The sequence below is a fragment of the Rhinoderma darwinii genome, chromosome 9, assembly GCF_050947455.1.
Source record: "Rhinoderma darwinii isolate aRhiDar2 chromosome 9, aRhiDar2.hap1, whole genome shotgun sequence".
NCBI lineage: Eukaryota > Metazoa > Chordata > Amphibia > Anura > Rhinodermatidae > Rhinoderma > Rhinoderma darwinii.
The window spans coordinates 12,017,741-12,034,873 of record NC_134695.1 but is presented as its reverse complement, the minus strand read 5'-3'; the positions used below and the strand labels follow the sequence as shown (position 1 = coordinate 12,034,873).

General features: G+C 39.4%; 1 protein-coding gene across 3 annotated transcripts in view; it reads right to left on the bottom strand.

Annotated features, from left to right (window-relative positions):
* PLCB3 (phospholipase C beta 3) overlaps positions 1-17,133 on the bottom strand; it is a 227,733-nt gene that overhangs the window by 17,971 nt on the left and 192,629 nt on the right. For all 3 annotated transcript variants that reach the window (XM_075837265.1, XM_075837264.1, XM_075837267.1), the window contains 11 exons: positions 16,798-16,902; positions 16,644-16,708; positions 16,444-16,540; positions 15,170-15,254; positions 12,670-12,794; positions 10,167-10,321; positions 9,912-10,073; positions 9,668-9,767; positions 953-1,057; positions 679-767; positions 258-372 (listed from right to left, as the gene is read on the bottom strand). In XM_075837265.1, the coding sequence (XP_075693380.1) occupies positions 258-372; positions 679-767; positions 953-1,057; positions 9,668-9,767; positions 9,912-10,073; positions 10,167-10,321; positions 12,670-12,794; positions 15,170-15,254; positions 16,444-16,540; positions 16,644-16,708; positions 16,798-16,902 (1,203 nt within the window). The remainder of the gene's footprint in view (positions 1-257; positions 373-678; positions 768-952; positions 1,058-9,667; positions 9,768-9,911; positions 10,074-10,166; positions 10,322-12,669; positions 12,795-15,169; positions 15,255-16,443; positions 16,541-16,643; positions 16,709-16,797; positions 16,903-17,133) is intronic.

Here is a 17,133-nt window from a genome sequence, read left to right as displayed (position 1 = left end):
TGAGAAGCGGACACATATTTATGGTGCCACTTTGTAATTGAATAGGCCAACAAAGATATGAAATGGATGATTCCTTCACCCTTACGTGATCTGGCTTCCCCCAAACACATTAGATTGTCAGCATTTCTAGCTGCAAACAAGGAGATTGGTTGACATCAATGTAATGTATAAGGGCTGCATTGGTTATCTACAACACAAGAAATAGACATGATGGTAATGCCTGTGGCATCATCTCTCATGTACTGTATATCACATACCAGGGGGTGGTACTGGAGTGATAGATGGCTTCTTGTCACACAGATTCCTGTTGGAAGAATCATTCATCGCGGTGTCTGTTTTTTTCCTATCTTGAGGTTTTTCCGTGTTGTTGAGCTGTAATAAATAGTAAAAGAACAAACTTGAGTCAATGACAGAAGATTACACTTTTATGTGTTCTGGATATCCGATTCTGCATGCAATACTAGCCAATTAGCATTAAATTATGTTAGGCCTTATTTGTATAATGATTAAAAGAAAAATCAGATGGCGATTAACTAGTTAATAACAATTTCAAAATATGGTCATTTTTGCAGAAAGTAAGGACGCGGAGAAATGAAGTCATGGATGAGATGATCCACAAGATTTAACGCACTTGGTATAACTATACCCATCATGTCTGAATCTTGGTGTGTACCATACCTCACTTTCTCCAATCAGAGCCGCGAGCCTCTTTGCCCTCTCATCCAGACTGACATGTTGGATGGGGTTAATCAGAGCTCTGATGTACTCTAGGGAGGATGAAGTTAGTGGTCAGTATTACGTGGCAACACATCAGCAAACAACAAGTTAAAATGAGAACCAATTATAAATATGAGTGTTGGACAAAGATAAAAAGACAATGAACCACAATGGTAAGAAGTGGAAGATAACAGACACATTCCAAGAATCGCAGATAGAATCGGTAATCGCTGACCTTGGTGGTCGTCCGGGATATAATCATTGGCTTCAGTGTATACGAGAAGACCCGGGAGACACAGAGGCTGATTGATCTCATTCCTGAGACAGATGTAGTGATAACCTGATAAGAAAAGATGGGATTGATCACACAGTTATCCTTATCTGATCCAAACACACCATCTCCCCTTAGGGTGTATTCCGGAGAATAGATCATACAAGTTGACCAAGTGGCTTGGACGATGACCAATTTATTTTATCAGTTGAACCTTGTGGCATCTGCTTTTGTCTGCACACAGTGACCACATACATAAAGCAACAGAAATGCACTATACCCTGGCTGCATAGCAAACGGAATAGAAACTGTCTACTTTATAATTCTACAGTCATGAGAAAAAGGATTTTTTTTTAAAAAACATATTGATATTAATTCAAACAGCATATAAAAGATAAAAGGTGATGAAATTGAAAAAAAAAAACAATAAATAAATGTAATAGTTTATTAACAAAAAAAGATGATAATTTCTTCTGTAAAAAACATGTCACTACCAAGGAACTATATAATACAACATACCTTCTAATGCTTGCCACAACTAGAAGATATGTTAAAAAAATAAAAATAAAAACTTTACATGGGGTGTACTTAGTTTTCACATGACTGTATATTCTAACAAGTTACATAGTTCGTACGGTTGAAAAAAAGATACATGTCCATCAAGTTCAAACAAAGGGATGGGAAAAGGGAAGGGAAAAATTTCTACACATAGGAGCTTATATTTTTTTGTTCTAGGAAATGATCTAAGCCTTTTTTAAAGCCATCTACTGTCCCTGCTGTGACAGCTCCTGCGGTAGACTATTCCATAGATTCATCGTTCTCACAGTAAAGAAGGCTTGTAGCCTCTGCAGGTTGAACCTTTTTTTCTCCAGACGGAGGGAGTGCCCCCTTGTTTTTTGAGGTGGTTTTACATGGAACAGGATTTCACCATATTTTTTGTATGTGCCATTCATATATTTATATAGGTTAATCATGTCCCCCCTTAGTCGGCTAAATAGGTTTATTTCTTTTAATCTTTCCTCAAAACTTAGATTCTCCATGCCCCTTATTAGCTTCGTTGCACTTATTTGTATTTTTTCTAACTCCAGGGCATCCTTTCTATGAACTGGAGCCCTGAACTGAACTGCATATTCTAGATGAGGCCTCACTAATGCTTTGTAAAGTGGTAATATTACATCCCTGTCCCGCGAGTCCATGCCTCTTTTAATACACGACAATATCTTGCTGGCCTTTGAAGCAGCTGATTGACATTGCATGCTGTTATTTAGTTTATGATTTACAAGTACACCCAGATTCTTCTCAACAAGTGACTCCCCCAGTGTAGCTCCCCCTAGGACATATGATGCATGCAGGTTGTTGGTACCCATATGCATAACTTTACATTTATCTACATTAAACTTAATTTGCCAAGTGGATGCCCAAACACGGACATCTTCCATAGACTGAACAATATTACATAGCTTGGTGTCATCTGCAAAAATAGAAATAGTGCTATTAATCCCATACTCTATATCATTAATAAATAAGTTGAATAATAGTGGTCCCAGCACTGAAGCCTGGGGTAGACCACTCATAACCGGGGACCATTCAGAGTACCACAACTCTCTGGATACGGTCCTTGAGCCAATTCTCAATCCAATTACAAACGATACTTTTTAAACCTATAGTCCTTAATTTACCCATTAGGCGTCTATGGGGGACAGTGTCAAATGCCTTTGCAAAGTCCAAAAACACTAAATCCACGGCGGCCCCTCTGTCTAGGCTTCTGCTCACCTCTTCAAAAAAACAAATCCGGTTGGTTTGACAACTTCTGTACTTCGTAAAACCGTGCTGGCTGTCACTTATAATACTATTTTTTGTCACATAATTCTGTATATAGTCCCTCAATAGCCCCTCAAACATTTTTCCCATGATTGATGTTAGGCTAACTGGTCTATAATTACCCAGAAAAGACCTAGAGCCCTTTTTGAAAATAGGCGCCACATTTGCCTTGCGCCAGTCCCTTGGCACTATACCAGTCACTAGAGAATCTCTAAATATTATGAAGAGGGGGACAGAAATAACTGAACTAAGCTCTTTAAGAACTCTAGGGTGTAACCCATCTGGTCCCGCGGCCTTTTGTACATTTATTTAATTTAATTTAGCTTGGACCATATCTACATTCAGCCAATTCAGTATATCAACTGATATATTAACAGCACTGGCACCGGCTACATCAGCTGCTCTTTCTTCTGTTGTATATACAGAGCTAAAGAACCCATTTAGTAACTCTGCCTTCTCTTGATCCCCTTTGACCTACTCTCCCATTTCGACTATCTAAGGGTCCTATATGTGCAGACCTTGGCTTTTTTGCATTTATATACATGAAGAATGTTTGGGGATTTGTTTTACTATCCTTGGCCACTTGCCTTTCATTTTGTATTTTTGCCGTTTTTATTACCTTTTTACAGATTTTATTAAGCTCTTTATAATTTAAAAAGGCTACAGCTGTACCCTCAGATTTGTATTTTTCAAATGCCCTGTTTTTGTCATGTATTGTTTTTTTTACTTCTTTTGTATGCCTCACCCTGTTGATACATTAAAATCCATTGTATGTAATAATGCAGGGGCTTTTAGTGTCTGAAAACCACAACTGTCATCCCAGTAGCCATAAAAAAAAACTGCATATATTGTTAGGGGTTAATACATCAGCTTACGGTCTATTAAAATGGTTTTTTTAAAGTTACTAAAATGGTTTTTTTAAAGTTACTTATTTTTATTATATTTTTTAAGGTTTTTTGCTGTATTTGTTTTTTCTTTCACAAGGTGGGAAGCATTAAAAATTAAATAATAATTTGACATGTTTTCCTATGTTGGCCACCATAGGGAGCACTTCCCAGAATTACAGCAAGGTGAATCTGGCAAAGCAGCCTGACTTACAGCTGCTGTAAATGTGGGAAGGAGGCTCACCCCCATCCCTGATTTTGGCTTCAAGCCAGAAAAAGGTGTCTTCAAATTGCTAAGCATTGTTCACCTCCCATTTTGGGAGTGCTTTTACAACGGCAGCTGGCAGAAGCTACAGAACACACAATACGGCTGAGGGTATGTTCACATGCAAAATGGCCATAAAATACGATGCTGTTTTCTAAGGAAAACAGCCTCTGATTTTCAGCCATTTTTTAAGCATCAAATGTTTTTTGTTTTTTTTTTGCGGCCGTTTTTGGAGCTGTTTTTCTATTGACATAATGAAAAACGGATCCAAAAACGGTTATAGTAGTGACATGCACTTCTTTTTACGTGGCATTTTTTTTACACGCCGTTTTTCACACGGCCGTGTAAAAAAAGCCCCGTCGGAAAGAAACGCTGTTTTTAGCATTGAAATCAATGGTCAGATGTCTGGAGGCGTTCAGCTTCCGTTTTTCCCCACTGTTTTTGAAGGCGTTTATGCCCAGAAAAACGCCTGAAAACACTGTGTGTGAACATACCCTTGGAATGATGAAAGCCAAGAGGGAAGACCCTGTGGTGAATATCTTTTCAGTTGACAGGTTCACACAGCGTCTATTTGATGGTTTTTTTGGCGCATTTTACCACCGAGAAAAGCTTTAAACCCTTGATTAAGCTTCCCATTTAGATCAATGGGAAAGCGCACCATTCGTAAATACAACACGATTTTAAACGCAATCACTTTTAAAAAAACGCATTGCGCAAAAAAGAAGCGTCTTGACAATTACTTTGATCTTAAACTCTCTGGATATCAGCAGCGCTTTTCTGGAAACACCCATTTTAATTTGCTTCCTTGTTGGAGTATATTCTTGTCAATTCTTTGGCATGTAAAGTGCGCCAAATATTCCGATAGTCAATGTGAGTAATACTTATGCGCCAAAAAACACGTAAAAAATGCCTGTATTTTAAAAGGCGCTTCACAATAAACGCTAGTGTATTTGACACATGTACACATCGGTTTTTCTTTGAACGGCGTGTGACCATGCCCTAAGGGAATTATTTTTCATTGGCCAGTAGTTTATATTGCAGTGCAGGGAGAAGTCGCTGTAGGTGAGAAATTTTTATTTTATTTTTTATTACTAACTTTTATTTTTTTGTTTTGTAGGTTCTGCTCGACAGTTTGGACTACGTCGTAGATGCACTGGACTACTTCGATGATCTACGCTTTAAAAAAAAAAAAGTTGACAATGGTTGTGTGGGGGAATTTTTATTTGAATAAAAAAGTTTTTTCTTAGGGTGTATTCCCACAGTGCGGTTTTGACGCATTTTTGCCACGCAGGCGAAAACCGCATAGAAAAAATTGTTGTAAAAATGCATGCGCTATTCGATGTGGTTTTCGGCCACATGGGGAACAACGCGGCATAACCGCACTGTGTGAATATACCCTTAGACCCTGTTCACACATTTTTTTTTTGCAGGCAGAGAAAAAATCTGCCTCATAATTCCTTCAGGAATATTGAAGAAAATTTTAAACTGACCACTTTTTTTCCGCTGTTTACACCCACGGACATTGAAGCGAATGCATGAACCATGGGCAAAAATGCCACGAAAAACGCCTCCGAAAATATTTCAGTGAGAGGTCAGAGGCGGAAGCCGCAAGAAAGGATACGCTGCTTTTTTTTTCCCCGTGAGCGGTCAAAAGCCACCTGGGAAAAGACACCTCTTCCTCTCATTGAAATCAATGAAAGGAGATTTTGGGGGTTTTATGGCGCTGATTTCGGCGCGGTTTCTGCATCAAAATCAGCGCCAGCGAGTTCTGTGTGAACAAGGAGTTATAGCTCCGTTTTTTAATACTTTATTAGCGCCTTAGTAATGGCAGTTGACTGTTTAACAACGTCTATTACTAAGGTGGGGCTTAGTGTTAGCCAGTAAAAAGGCTGCAACTAACCCCCCGATAATTACCCCGGTACCCACCGCCACATCATGTGCCGCTGATACTTCATAGCCACCAATCAGCTGTTTTGAAGGAACAGCGGCGAGCACCGCTGCTCCATCGAGCGTCCCCCCCACACACAAACACCCCAAACATGCAACCGTGTCACACACAAACCACCCACCACACCCCCCAGACACACAACCCGTACGCACCCACACACACCTTACCTGCAGTGCGGCTGGTCTTCACCAAAATGTCGCCGGCTTTCCTCCTGCAACCAGCTTGGTCGCTCTGAACTGCATATGCGCTGTACAGAGCTAGACGACAGAAGCACAGGATATAATGAACGGCTCCCATTCGTTATGTCCTGTGCCCTGTAGCTGCCATATTTCATATGTGTATGTGTTGTGAAAAAATAAATAAAGTAAATATAATATTTTATTAAATAAAAACACATAAATTAATAATAGAAAAAAATTCATGACACGTTTTCTTTAACCCCTAGGCGCACCACGACGCAACTGTACGTCCGGGTGGCCAGTGTCTTAGCGCGCGGGGACGTACAGTTACTGCGCAGCTGACACTCCACTGTATGCTGATCAGCGGCTTATTTCCGCTGATTTTGGCAATTAACCCCTTAATTGCGGTGATCGATTGAAATCGCCGCAATTTAGAGGTTTCTAGCACACCGGCAGACCTCACAATGAAATCGTGAGGTTTGCAGATGGCTAGCATGGCGACCGGAGGCCAAGTAATGGCCTCCGAGTCTGCCATGTACGGAAGGCTATCAGGACCAGCCTCTGGTTAGGACGTCACTGCCGTTCGCAATCACACTGTCGGCGACAGTTTCTGTGACAGTGTGCATCGGGAACCGGGACGTCAGCTGTCCCTGACAGCTGACACTCCACTGTTGCCGATCAGCGGCTCATTGCCGCTGATTTCGACAATTAACCCGTTAAACGTGGAGCTCGATTGCGATCTCCACGTGTAGGGGGTTTGTAGCACATCAGCAGCCCCCATGCAATTGTGGGGGCTGCTGATGCTTGTGATGGCACCCGGGGGCCAGACAACGGCCTCCAAGTCTGCCATGTATGCAAGCCTATGAGGACCAGCCTCTGGCTGGTAATTGAAGACTAACTTTCAGAGTGACTGTGACGTCACACTGACAGTTGGAATACGTTACACTACCTAGGTAGTGTAATGTATTCTAGCAGCAATCAGAGCTGCAGGTAAAAGAAGAAAGTGTAAAAAGTAAAGAAAAAAGTAAAAAAAAGTTAATAAAAATGTTTTACAAAAGTGCAAAAATAAAAGATTTTTTTTTCCTATAATAAGTCTATTATAGGAAAATAATGAAAACGTTAAAAAAAGTACACATATTTGGTATCACCGCGTTTGTAACGACACAATCTATAAAACTATAATGTTATTTTTACCGCACAATGAACGCCGCAAAAAAACCAAACTTAAAACAATGCCAGAATCACTATTTTTTGGTCACCACCCCTTCCAAAATATAGAATAAAAAGAGATCAAAAGTCACATGTACCCTAAAATAGTACCAATAAAAACTACAACCCCTTACATCGCTTTTTTGACTGAAAAATAAAAATTTACGGCTCTCAGAATATGGTGACAGAAAATAAATTAATTTATAAAGAAGTGATTTTATTGTGCAAACGCTGCAAAACATAAAAAAACTATACACATATGGTATCGCCGTAATCGTACCGACCCGCAGAAGTAAAATTGTAATTTATAGCGCATTATGAACACCGAATCACAGTTTTTTGGTCACCAAAGCTCTAAATAAAATGTAATAAAAAGTGATCAAAAAGTTGTATGTACCAAAAAATTGTACCAATAAAAACTACAGCTCGTCCTGCCAAAAATAAGCCCTCACATTGCTCAATTCATGGAAAAATAAAAAAGTTATGGCGTTTGGAAGGCGGGCAGTGAAAAACTAAAATGGAGAAGCAAAAAAGGATCAGTCCTGCAAAGGTTAATTAATTTCTATTAAAAAAATACATTATTACCACATGTGGGGTATTGTCGTACTCGGGAGAGGTTGCATTACAAATTTATGGCGACTTTTTCTCCTTTATCCCTTGTGAAAATGAAAAAATTCAACATTTTAGTGGACAAAAATGTTGATATTCATTTTCATGGCCTAATTCTACTAAATTCTGAAAAACCTGTGTGGTATAAATGCTTACTATACCCCTAGAAAAATTCCTTGAGGGGTATAGTTTCCCAAATGGGGTCACTTTTGGGGTGTTTCCACTATTTTGTTCCCTCCAGGGCGTTGCAATCGCGACATGGCACTAAAAACCAATCCAGCAAAATCTCCAAAATCCAAATGGCACTTCCCCCTTCTGAGCCCTGCTGTGGGTCCAAACAGCAGTTTATTACTACATTTGTGGTATTTTCGTAATCGGGAGAAATTGCTTTACAAATTTTGGGGTGCTTCTTCTTTATTCCTTGTAAATATTAGAAATTTCTATGTTTTTTCAGAAAAAAAGGAGATTTTCATTTTCACAGACTAACTCCAATAAATATAGCAAAATACCTGTGGGGTGAAAATGCAAACTATACCCGTAGATAAATTCTTTGAGGGGTCTAGTTTCCAAAATGGGGTCACTTTTGGGGGGTTTCCACTGTTTTGGCCCCACAAGACCTCTTCAAACCTGACATGGTGCCTAAAATATAATCGAAAAATAAGCAGGCCCCAAAATCCACTAGGTGCTCCTTTGCTTCTGAGGCCGGTGTTTCGGTCCATTAGGGCACTAGGGCCACATGTGGGATATTCCTAATAACTGCAGGACCTGGGCAATAAATATTGAGTTGTATTTCTCTGGTAAAACCTTCTGTGTTACAGATTTTTTTTTATTACAAATGAATTTCGGCAAAAAAAAATGAAATATGTAAATTTCCCCTCTACTTTGCTTTATTTCCTGTGAAACACCTGAAGGGTTAAGAAACTTTCTGAATGCTGTTTTGAATACTTTGAGGGGTGCAGTTTTCAAAATGGGGTGATTTATTGGTGGATTCTAATATATAAGGCCCTCAAAACCACTTCACAACTAAACTGGTAACCGTAAAAATAGCCTTTTGAAATTTTCTTGAAAATGTGAGAAATTGCAGTTCTAAGCCTTGTAACGTCATAGAAAAATAAAAGGACATTCAAAAAACAATGCAAACATATGGGAAATGTTAACTAGTAACTATTTTGTGTGGTATTACTATCTGCTTTACAAGCAGATACATTTAAATTTAGAAAAATGCTAATTTTTGCAAATTTTCTCTAAATTTTGGTGTTTTTCATAAATATTGAATTTATCGACCAAATTTTTCCACGATCATAAGGTACAATATGTTACGAGAAAACAATCTCAATCGCTTGGATTGGTAAAAGCATTCCCAAGTTATTACCCCATAAAGTGACATGTCAGATTTGAAAAAATAGGCTGTGTCCTGAAGGCCAAAACAGCCTACGTCCTAATGGGTTTATATCGCCCTTTCCACTTTTTACTGGCTACAAAAAGTGAAAAAAATTCTACTCATTCTGGCCCTACCACGGTATCAGATAGAATGACACTGAGATGTAGTTCTAGCAAAAAAAAACAAAAACACAGCAGCTTACATTCAGCATGTTAATAAACTCGTTTTCAGCTAAATGGTGTTAGTAGGAGCTCACTTATTAATAGAGCATGGCATTGTTTGATCTATAGGCCCACAGATAATCCAGTCCATCAGTGTGGTGTCCCATGCCAATGTGGGAGAGGGGAAAATGAACAAAAAATAAAAACAGTCACTTTTCTCACCTGGTCGTATAGCAGACACTGGTAGAATTCTGTGACCAACAAACTTTCCACCTTCTTCAAAGACCGCAATACGAAGAGAGGCGAGAGTTGGTAGCACCACCTGGAGGATTAATAGGTTGAGAAAATTAGAAACTAAAAAGCATGGTAAAGAACTGCAGGCTTATTAGAAAAGGTGGATGAAGAGATGAAAAGAGGGTGAGATGGATGTACAGAAATAGGAACATTTATAGAAATATAATCATACCTTATGGAATATAAAGGGTTCCTCATCCCACACAGGGTTAAAGGAATTTCCCTGGGAAGTTTTTGTCCTAAACTTCCTCTTTGTGTCAACAGGCAAACCAAACATATCAACTTCTACGTATATTCCAACGCGTTTATCAGACAGGAACTGCCCTGAAATAATCTGGCAAGAAAAACAAATAGCAAAGAAAGAAGACATTATGAAGCCAGAGATCTAAAATGATTACTGGAGTAGCTCCCCTGCCATTCCTCTTACCTTAATTTTCACTGTATTCGCTACAATCCCATCAACAATGTTTTCTGTGAAAGGATCAAACGGCTTGTCTGTTCTGCGCATGAATTCCGGCTTAAGAAGGTACCCGCTCCGTCTGTTATATTCAAATATCCCCATATTCAGCTGCATTGGAAGGTCTACAAGAGACAGAGGCAGAACACACATGACTTTATTCAATGATACAAGGAGCAATAGACTATACAAGATACAGATCAGAAGGGAGGGTGCAAGAAGAAAAGTTAGATATGCAACACATAGAAATCCCCTCAGAATAAAAACAAGACTAAGAAAATGCAGCAACAAAGGCATAAGAAATCAATGAAATGTGGACTAGGGGAATAACAGGGCTACTTTGATGTGACAATGCAGGGTGCCATCATATGTAGCTCTCCATACATTTCTACATGAAAGACATGATCATCACAAGTAGGGCAACCAAAACTATGGTGCATCTTCTGGTCATCCCTGCAGCATCACAAGTACCAATGCGGCTGGGGGGACAAGTGCGTCACACAACAATGTTGCCCGACTGAGAGCTAATCAAATCTACTGTCCTTTTGCCCTGCTTCTCTGTTGAATTAGCATTAGAATAATTTCTATGGTGACTGGACACCCATCCCTCTCCCGTTTTGGGGGAAACAGGGATTGGACAGGTAGGGATTGGGCAAAGTGTTAATATTAATCATAACAGAATGCAAAGCCTGCTCTTTTACTACACACTCATACAAAAAGCACATTAAAGATCTATCCACCTCTGATTGTCTTCAAGAATTGCTATTCTTTAGGAACTGACAAAAGCAAATTTTTTTTATGTACCACTAAAACGAACTCTTTCATGACAAGGATCTTCAATGGCCAAATTTCTCATTTTAAAATGACACAAACAGAAATATTTTTATTTCCTACTTGGCAGTTATGAAGGGGTTAAAAAAATGAACTTGCCCATAACGTTAAAAGGTATATAGAAGTTGCAATTAAGTTTTTTCCTATGCATCTAAAAAATAAAACAACTTTTAAAATTGTCTTGATTAAAAATGCCCAATGTTTTGTGTATGCAGCTCTTATGCAGTATTATGTCTTTACAGTTACAGACCAAAAAGAAATAATGTGTTTTTCGATTGTGCAGTCATGTTCCCTTTCTTCTGTCCCCCAAGTCTTGCAAACATATGTTTGGTAGGTTAGCAAGAAGTTGGGGACAGATTGAAGGCAGTAGGACTGCAGGATCAGACTACACATAGTTTGTTTGTAGTCTGTAACGATGGAGACATTAAGGTCTGCATATGACCTGCATATAAGAGAAAGCAATACAAATATAAAGACAATTTGTACATAATCTGAATACAAAATTGTATGCCATAGAGAGAGCTGAACTGACAATCAGACACATCATAAAATACATCAATACGTTCCCCTGGAAATATGTGATGTCCAATTTACAAATCCTGAATACGTTCTGGCGAAATCTAAGTAATTGTTGGAGGTTGTACTAACGATATGAAAAAAAAAAGCAAAAGTAATTCCGTCACAGAAATCCGCAGAAAATAGTTGTTTTTGCTGTGCATATTGCTGTGGAAACGCTGTGCAAGCTGCAAGAAAATGTATGCCACCCATTCAAGTCTATGGGTCAAACATGCAGTATGTTGGCACAGAACCCGCAGCATAAGTTGACGTGCTGCAGAATCGAAAGTTGCACTGCAGAACACTTTCCACATGACTTTTCTGCATGTTTTTTTCCACAGTGTATTGCTAAGATTTGCTAAATCTCATTAACATTTTCTGTTACTGTAAATGCTGCGGAATTTCTGCAAAGAATTTTGTTGCGGAAATTCTGCAGCGTTTATGATACGTGGCAACCCAGCCGAATACTCTTGGTCATCACAGTTTACGGGTTAAAATATGAAGAATTTTACCAATAACATTCCTGTGAAGAAAAAACTATCCATATGTAGTGTATTTGAACCAGTCAGTCATATCTCATGAGGACTGCTAAACTGTAGGTTTCTACATTTAGAAGTTCAAAGAAAATATGTTCCAGAATTGTTATGTTATTGGAAATACAAGTATTCACTGAAACTGACCTATTAGGAGAGTTGGGGCCGTTAGGCCTCGTTCATATCAGCGTCGGGTTCCGTTCATAATTCAGTTCGACCTTTCCATCGGAGTAACCCATGAAAGGAAAGCCAAACGGAACCCGATGCCGATATGAACGAGCCTTGACCTGTAATTTGCCTTACGTAGAAGCCTTCAGGCTGCACGTACCGGTACAAGAGATAACAATCCCATATATCCAGATATGTTTATTTTAGAAGTAATATAAAGTTTAACAAATTTCAGTATTACACAATGGATTCAGCTGAAGAAAATATAGGATATGCCATCAAATAAAATACGTAGACGGCTCTATTCCCACAGTGCAGTAAACTGGCTTTCTTCCCCTGTGATTTTAGCGAAATTGTGTTAATACCCAGGAGAAACCAGAACTTACCCAATGTCTGAAAGTTCAGCGCCACCATCTGACATCCTGCATTCCAGAAGACCTGGGGCATGTAATTAGAGGAATCCACCCTCGTTCCTTTGGGGTAAATACGACTCAGTTGCTTCTTATTATATCTGAGAGCAGGAGAAGTGAAGGAAAAACAGGTAGAAAGGCAAACAGTAAAATAGCTCAAGACAGATGTGGACCAGGGGGCAAATCCATATATTATGGAGAGAAATGGTATGCAAATGCTAGGAGATAATCTGGAAGGGAAAGGAATTGAGAGAGAGGGACAGTTATGTAATGTACACACACACTAATTACGTCCGTGATTGACGGACGTATTTCGGCCGCAAGTAGTGGACCGAACACAGTGCAGGGAGCCGGGCTCCTAGCATCATACTTATGTACGGACAACTGTCCCGTACTGTAATCATGTTTTCAGTACGGGACAGTTGTCCTGCAGAGAGGCAGGGACTCCTAGCATCGTACATAAGTATGATGCTAGGAGCCCGGCTCCCTGCACTGAGTTCGGTCCGGGACTTGCGGCCGAAATACGTCCTTCAATTACGGACGTAATTAGTGTGTGTGCACATACCCTTAGAATTAGACCTATAGGGCACAGGTACCCAACCATTTGTAGGTCATGAGCCAGTTTTAATATTCAGCCTGGCTTTACACCAGCTTTTGTATTTGAAAGAGAAAATGTCTATAAAAGATGTTACCTAAATATATGTTTCTTACCCTAGTATTAGCTGCCTGTAATATGGTTTTGATCCTAGTTATAATGCTATGACATTCCTGGTACCCTAGTGCAAAATAGTATATGCAGTTGTTAACATCTGGAGAGCCACATACAAATGCCCTAATAGACACTGGTTGGGGAACACGGACATAGGGCATTAAATAAGAGAAACAGCAAAGAAGGAATAGTGCAGCGGACTCCATAAAGCGGATGAAAAGATTTTAGGAGTCCTTGAGATTTGTTAGCACGCTGCAGGTACCACCAGCTTACATGAGTAAAGTATGAGATATATTGTGTGCATACCTTGCAAAGCTGCGAAAACACTGCATGAGGTGCCAGGGGTTATTAGAACCTGGTCCAACAGCAAAGAGAACATTGTCCTGTCAGGCCCCTCTGGAGCGTGAACAAGATTTTTAAAGGAATAGTTTCACGAATTTTTTTTTTTTTAACATCAGTTTGATTTTAGTCTTTTATTAAAAACTTTTATATTTATTTGTGTGTTTGTGTTTTACTTTTTTTTATTTTTACACTTTTTCTTCCCTATGGGGGCTGCCATTTTTTACTCCATTTCTGTATGTGTCGATTAACGACACATACAGACATGGAATACGGCAGCTTACAGTCCCATAGTGAATGCGAACGGGGCCCGTTCCATCCACTATGGTGTACGCCGTCTGTGTGGGAACGGCGCATGCGCCGCTCCCACACAGTCCAAGTTGAACTGAGCGCCGTCCGGCGCCATTTTCCTGTAGACCGGAAGTCGCGACCGGACAGTAAGATTACTACTTCCGGTCGCGGCTTCCGGACTTGTGCACTTGGAGCAGCGGCAGCAGACGGAGCGGACGGACCGGAGGGAGCGGCGGCGACTGGAGCAGGTAAGTGATTTCTATGTATGTTCGTGTTTCCGTGTGTGTTTACTAGTGTATGTAAACCTACTACACTGTGTGTTAGCTCAAAAAATGGTGACACAGTGTAGGAGGTTTGACCGTTCAATCCCCTCATTTCTCCCGGCACTAGCCAGGATAAAGGAGGGGGGGATTCTGAGAGCTCACTAGAGCGAGGGATTTTTTTCCAATTTTGCAGCATAAAGCAATGTGGTTCCTTTACCACATGCCATGCTGCAATTTTGGGAATTGCTCCATCTAGTGACCAGTGCTGGGAAATATTATAAATTAGAATCTAATTTATAATATTTCCTGACTCGTGAAAAAAATAAAAAAAATTAGAACAATGTTTAATCACCTACACACTAATTGTTTAACTAAAAAAAAAAAAAAAAATTTTTTGCTAACAACACATTCCCTTTAAGGTGAATAACTTTTTTTTTTTTTTTGCTCCAAAGCATCTAAAAATGGTAAACTTGGCAAAGAACAATGACTATAAATATACTTACATTTGGTATCTAGACGGTAACAGATTACAAACAAACTCCATGTAATCTGATCCTGCTGTTACACTACCTTCCATCTGTCCCCGACTCCTTGCTAACCTACCAAATTAGTAAGAAGTAGGCGACACATAAAAATAAGTGTTACTGCAGGATAAGACTACACACGGTTTGTAGTCTGTTGCCATGGAGACACCTACAGTAGGTCTGCTTGGAGCTTTAAACACAAAATGCTAGTAGATTTTTAATGAAGACTATTTACATTCAGTTTGTATGAAACACAAGGAGAACACTGCCTTGTATATTATAATATAGGTTATACTTTCACATACCAACCACATTCCTATTTTTATTTTAAAACAGCGCTATAAGGATACTCAACAAACTCCATGGGAGATTTAGTAAGCTGTTCCAGTGCTTTAGTCTCAACAAAGGAAGACATTTCATAATATTTATTCCGCTCTGTGGGAGAAGTGAGAACAAGGAAGGTGAGGAATGCAGAAGATGGAATGAGAAGAAGATGGTGTGAAATTTAGAAATACACAGGTTATTAGAAAAATAAAAGTACAACAAAAAAAAAAAAAAATAATAAAATAAAAATTTGAGATTGAGGGAAAAAAAGAAGAACAGAAAACCATTTTTAACAGCTTTTCTTCTACAGATATACGATAAGAAAATTTGCTGCACATACCGCTCTAGGTTTTCTACCAGATACTATTAACCCTTTCTAACTGGACTGATCAGTGAGTACTTCACTCATGTAAAAAAATTAATCATTTTCAATGCATAATCAAGACTTTGACCTTTTCTTATTCACTGATCTAACATCAGGGAGAGATTTAAAGGGGCTAACTACTTTTAACAATCCCTTTTTTTGTGGGCAGGGACCCACAATAGTGAGCTCAGCGCAGGGTGTCCCCTCTGGGGAGACTCCAAGCAATCAGCTGGAAAGTTTCTGGAAGCAAGTGTTTTGTTCCCCTGCACCGCCACCACAAATAGAAATAGAGCAGGACATAGTGCATATTGAAATCAATGAGCTGTCTGGTCACTTTAGAAGGAGTGAAGGTCTTCGTTGTTGCTCTCCTCTCTACTTAATTGATGAGGATCTTGAACGGAGAACTTTCCTTTATTAACTCAGAATTCCCTAATAAGGTATTATTATTTTGTTTCTAAAGGGCCCATTACATGGGCCAATAATCGTCCGAACAAGTATTCTCAATCATGTTCATTCCCAATTATTGGCCTGTGTAAACAGGGCATCGATCAGCCGATAAACAAACAAACAAACAAACAAACAAACAAACACTCGTTCGATGGCTCATCATATATTTTATGCAGCCTGTAAAATCATTGTTATCGGCAGCATATCTACCCGTGTAAACAGGGGATGTGCTGCTGACAATGATGCAAACTGATGGGGACTGAACGATCACATTAATGATCATTCGTCCCCATAGAGTATAGTATAAGCCTTTGTAAAAGGGTCTGCTAGTTATGTGGATCCAAAACCCAGATAAGATGGTTGGTCCATCCATGACAAGACTAAATAAGTGCTTGTGTGTGTGTGTTCCCCTTTAACATTTTCCAGCTTAGAGACTCACCATTTATTATCCCTGCTCCACCCACTTGTCTAAGCCCATAGGCTACTCACTGTTTGCAACGTCAAATGATTTGAACTTAACGGGTTCCACGTAGTTAACAAGAGTGGACATTTCTTCTGTGGCACTGACTTCACTACTTGCTGTGCCCTGGAAATAGTAGACAAAGGTCAAATATAACCATAAGCAAAAAGCTAATAAAGTGGAGACTAGCAGTAAAGTCACGTGGAGTTTTTTTAATAGGTAAACAAACCTCATCTGACTTTTTTGGATCCGTAGGTTCTTCATCTTCCTCGTCTTCACTATAAGCATCGCGGTCTAAAGAGCATAAAAAAAGGTATGTATATATAGGGTAAAGATATAGATATACATAAAATGGACATAAGAGCACAGAATATTAATCCAACCGATAGACTTGCGTGGTTCTGCACACTTAGGAATCCTCTCCTCAATTTTTTCATCACCATTAGAAAGGGTTAAGGAGACATCAGCTGATTCGGAGGCCAGTGTACCTGCGGGCACAGTGAATATTCACGGCAAATGTTCTCTGTACAAATGGATGTACACACGCACTCTAAATATTTCAGCTATTTTACATCATACAACTAAATAAATGGCTATTGCCTACAGAGAATGGTAGTAACCATTATGCAGACTGTATACATTTTTATGAGATTATGGCCTATAAACCCAGTGGGTCTGATTCAGATAGTGTAAACTTAGACCAGCCAGAAGATGCACCA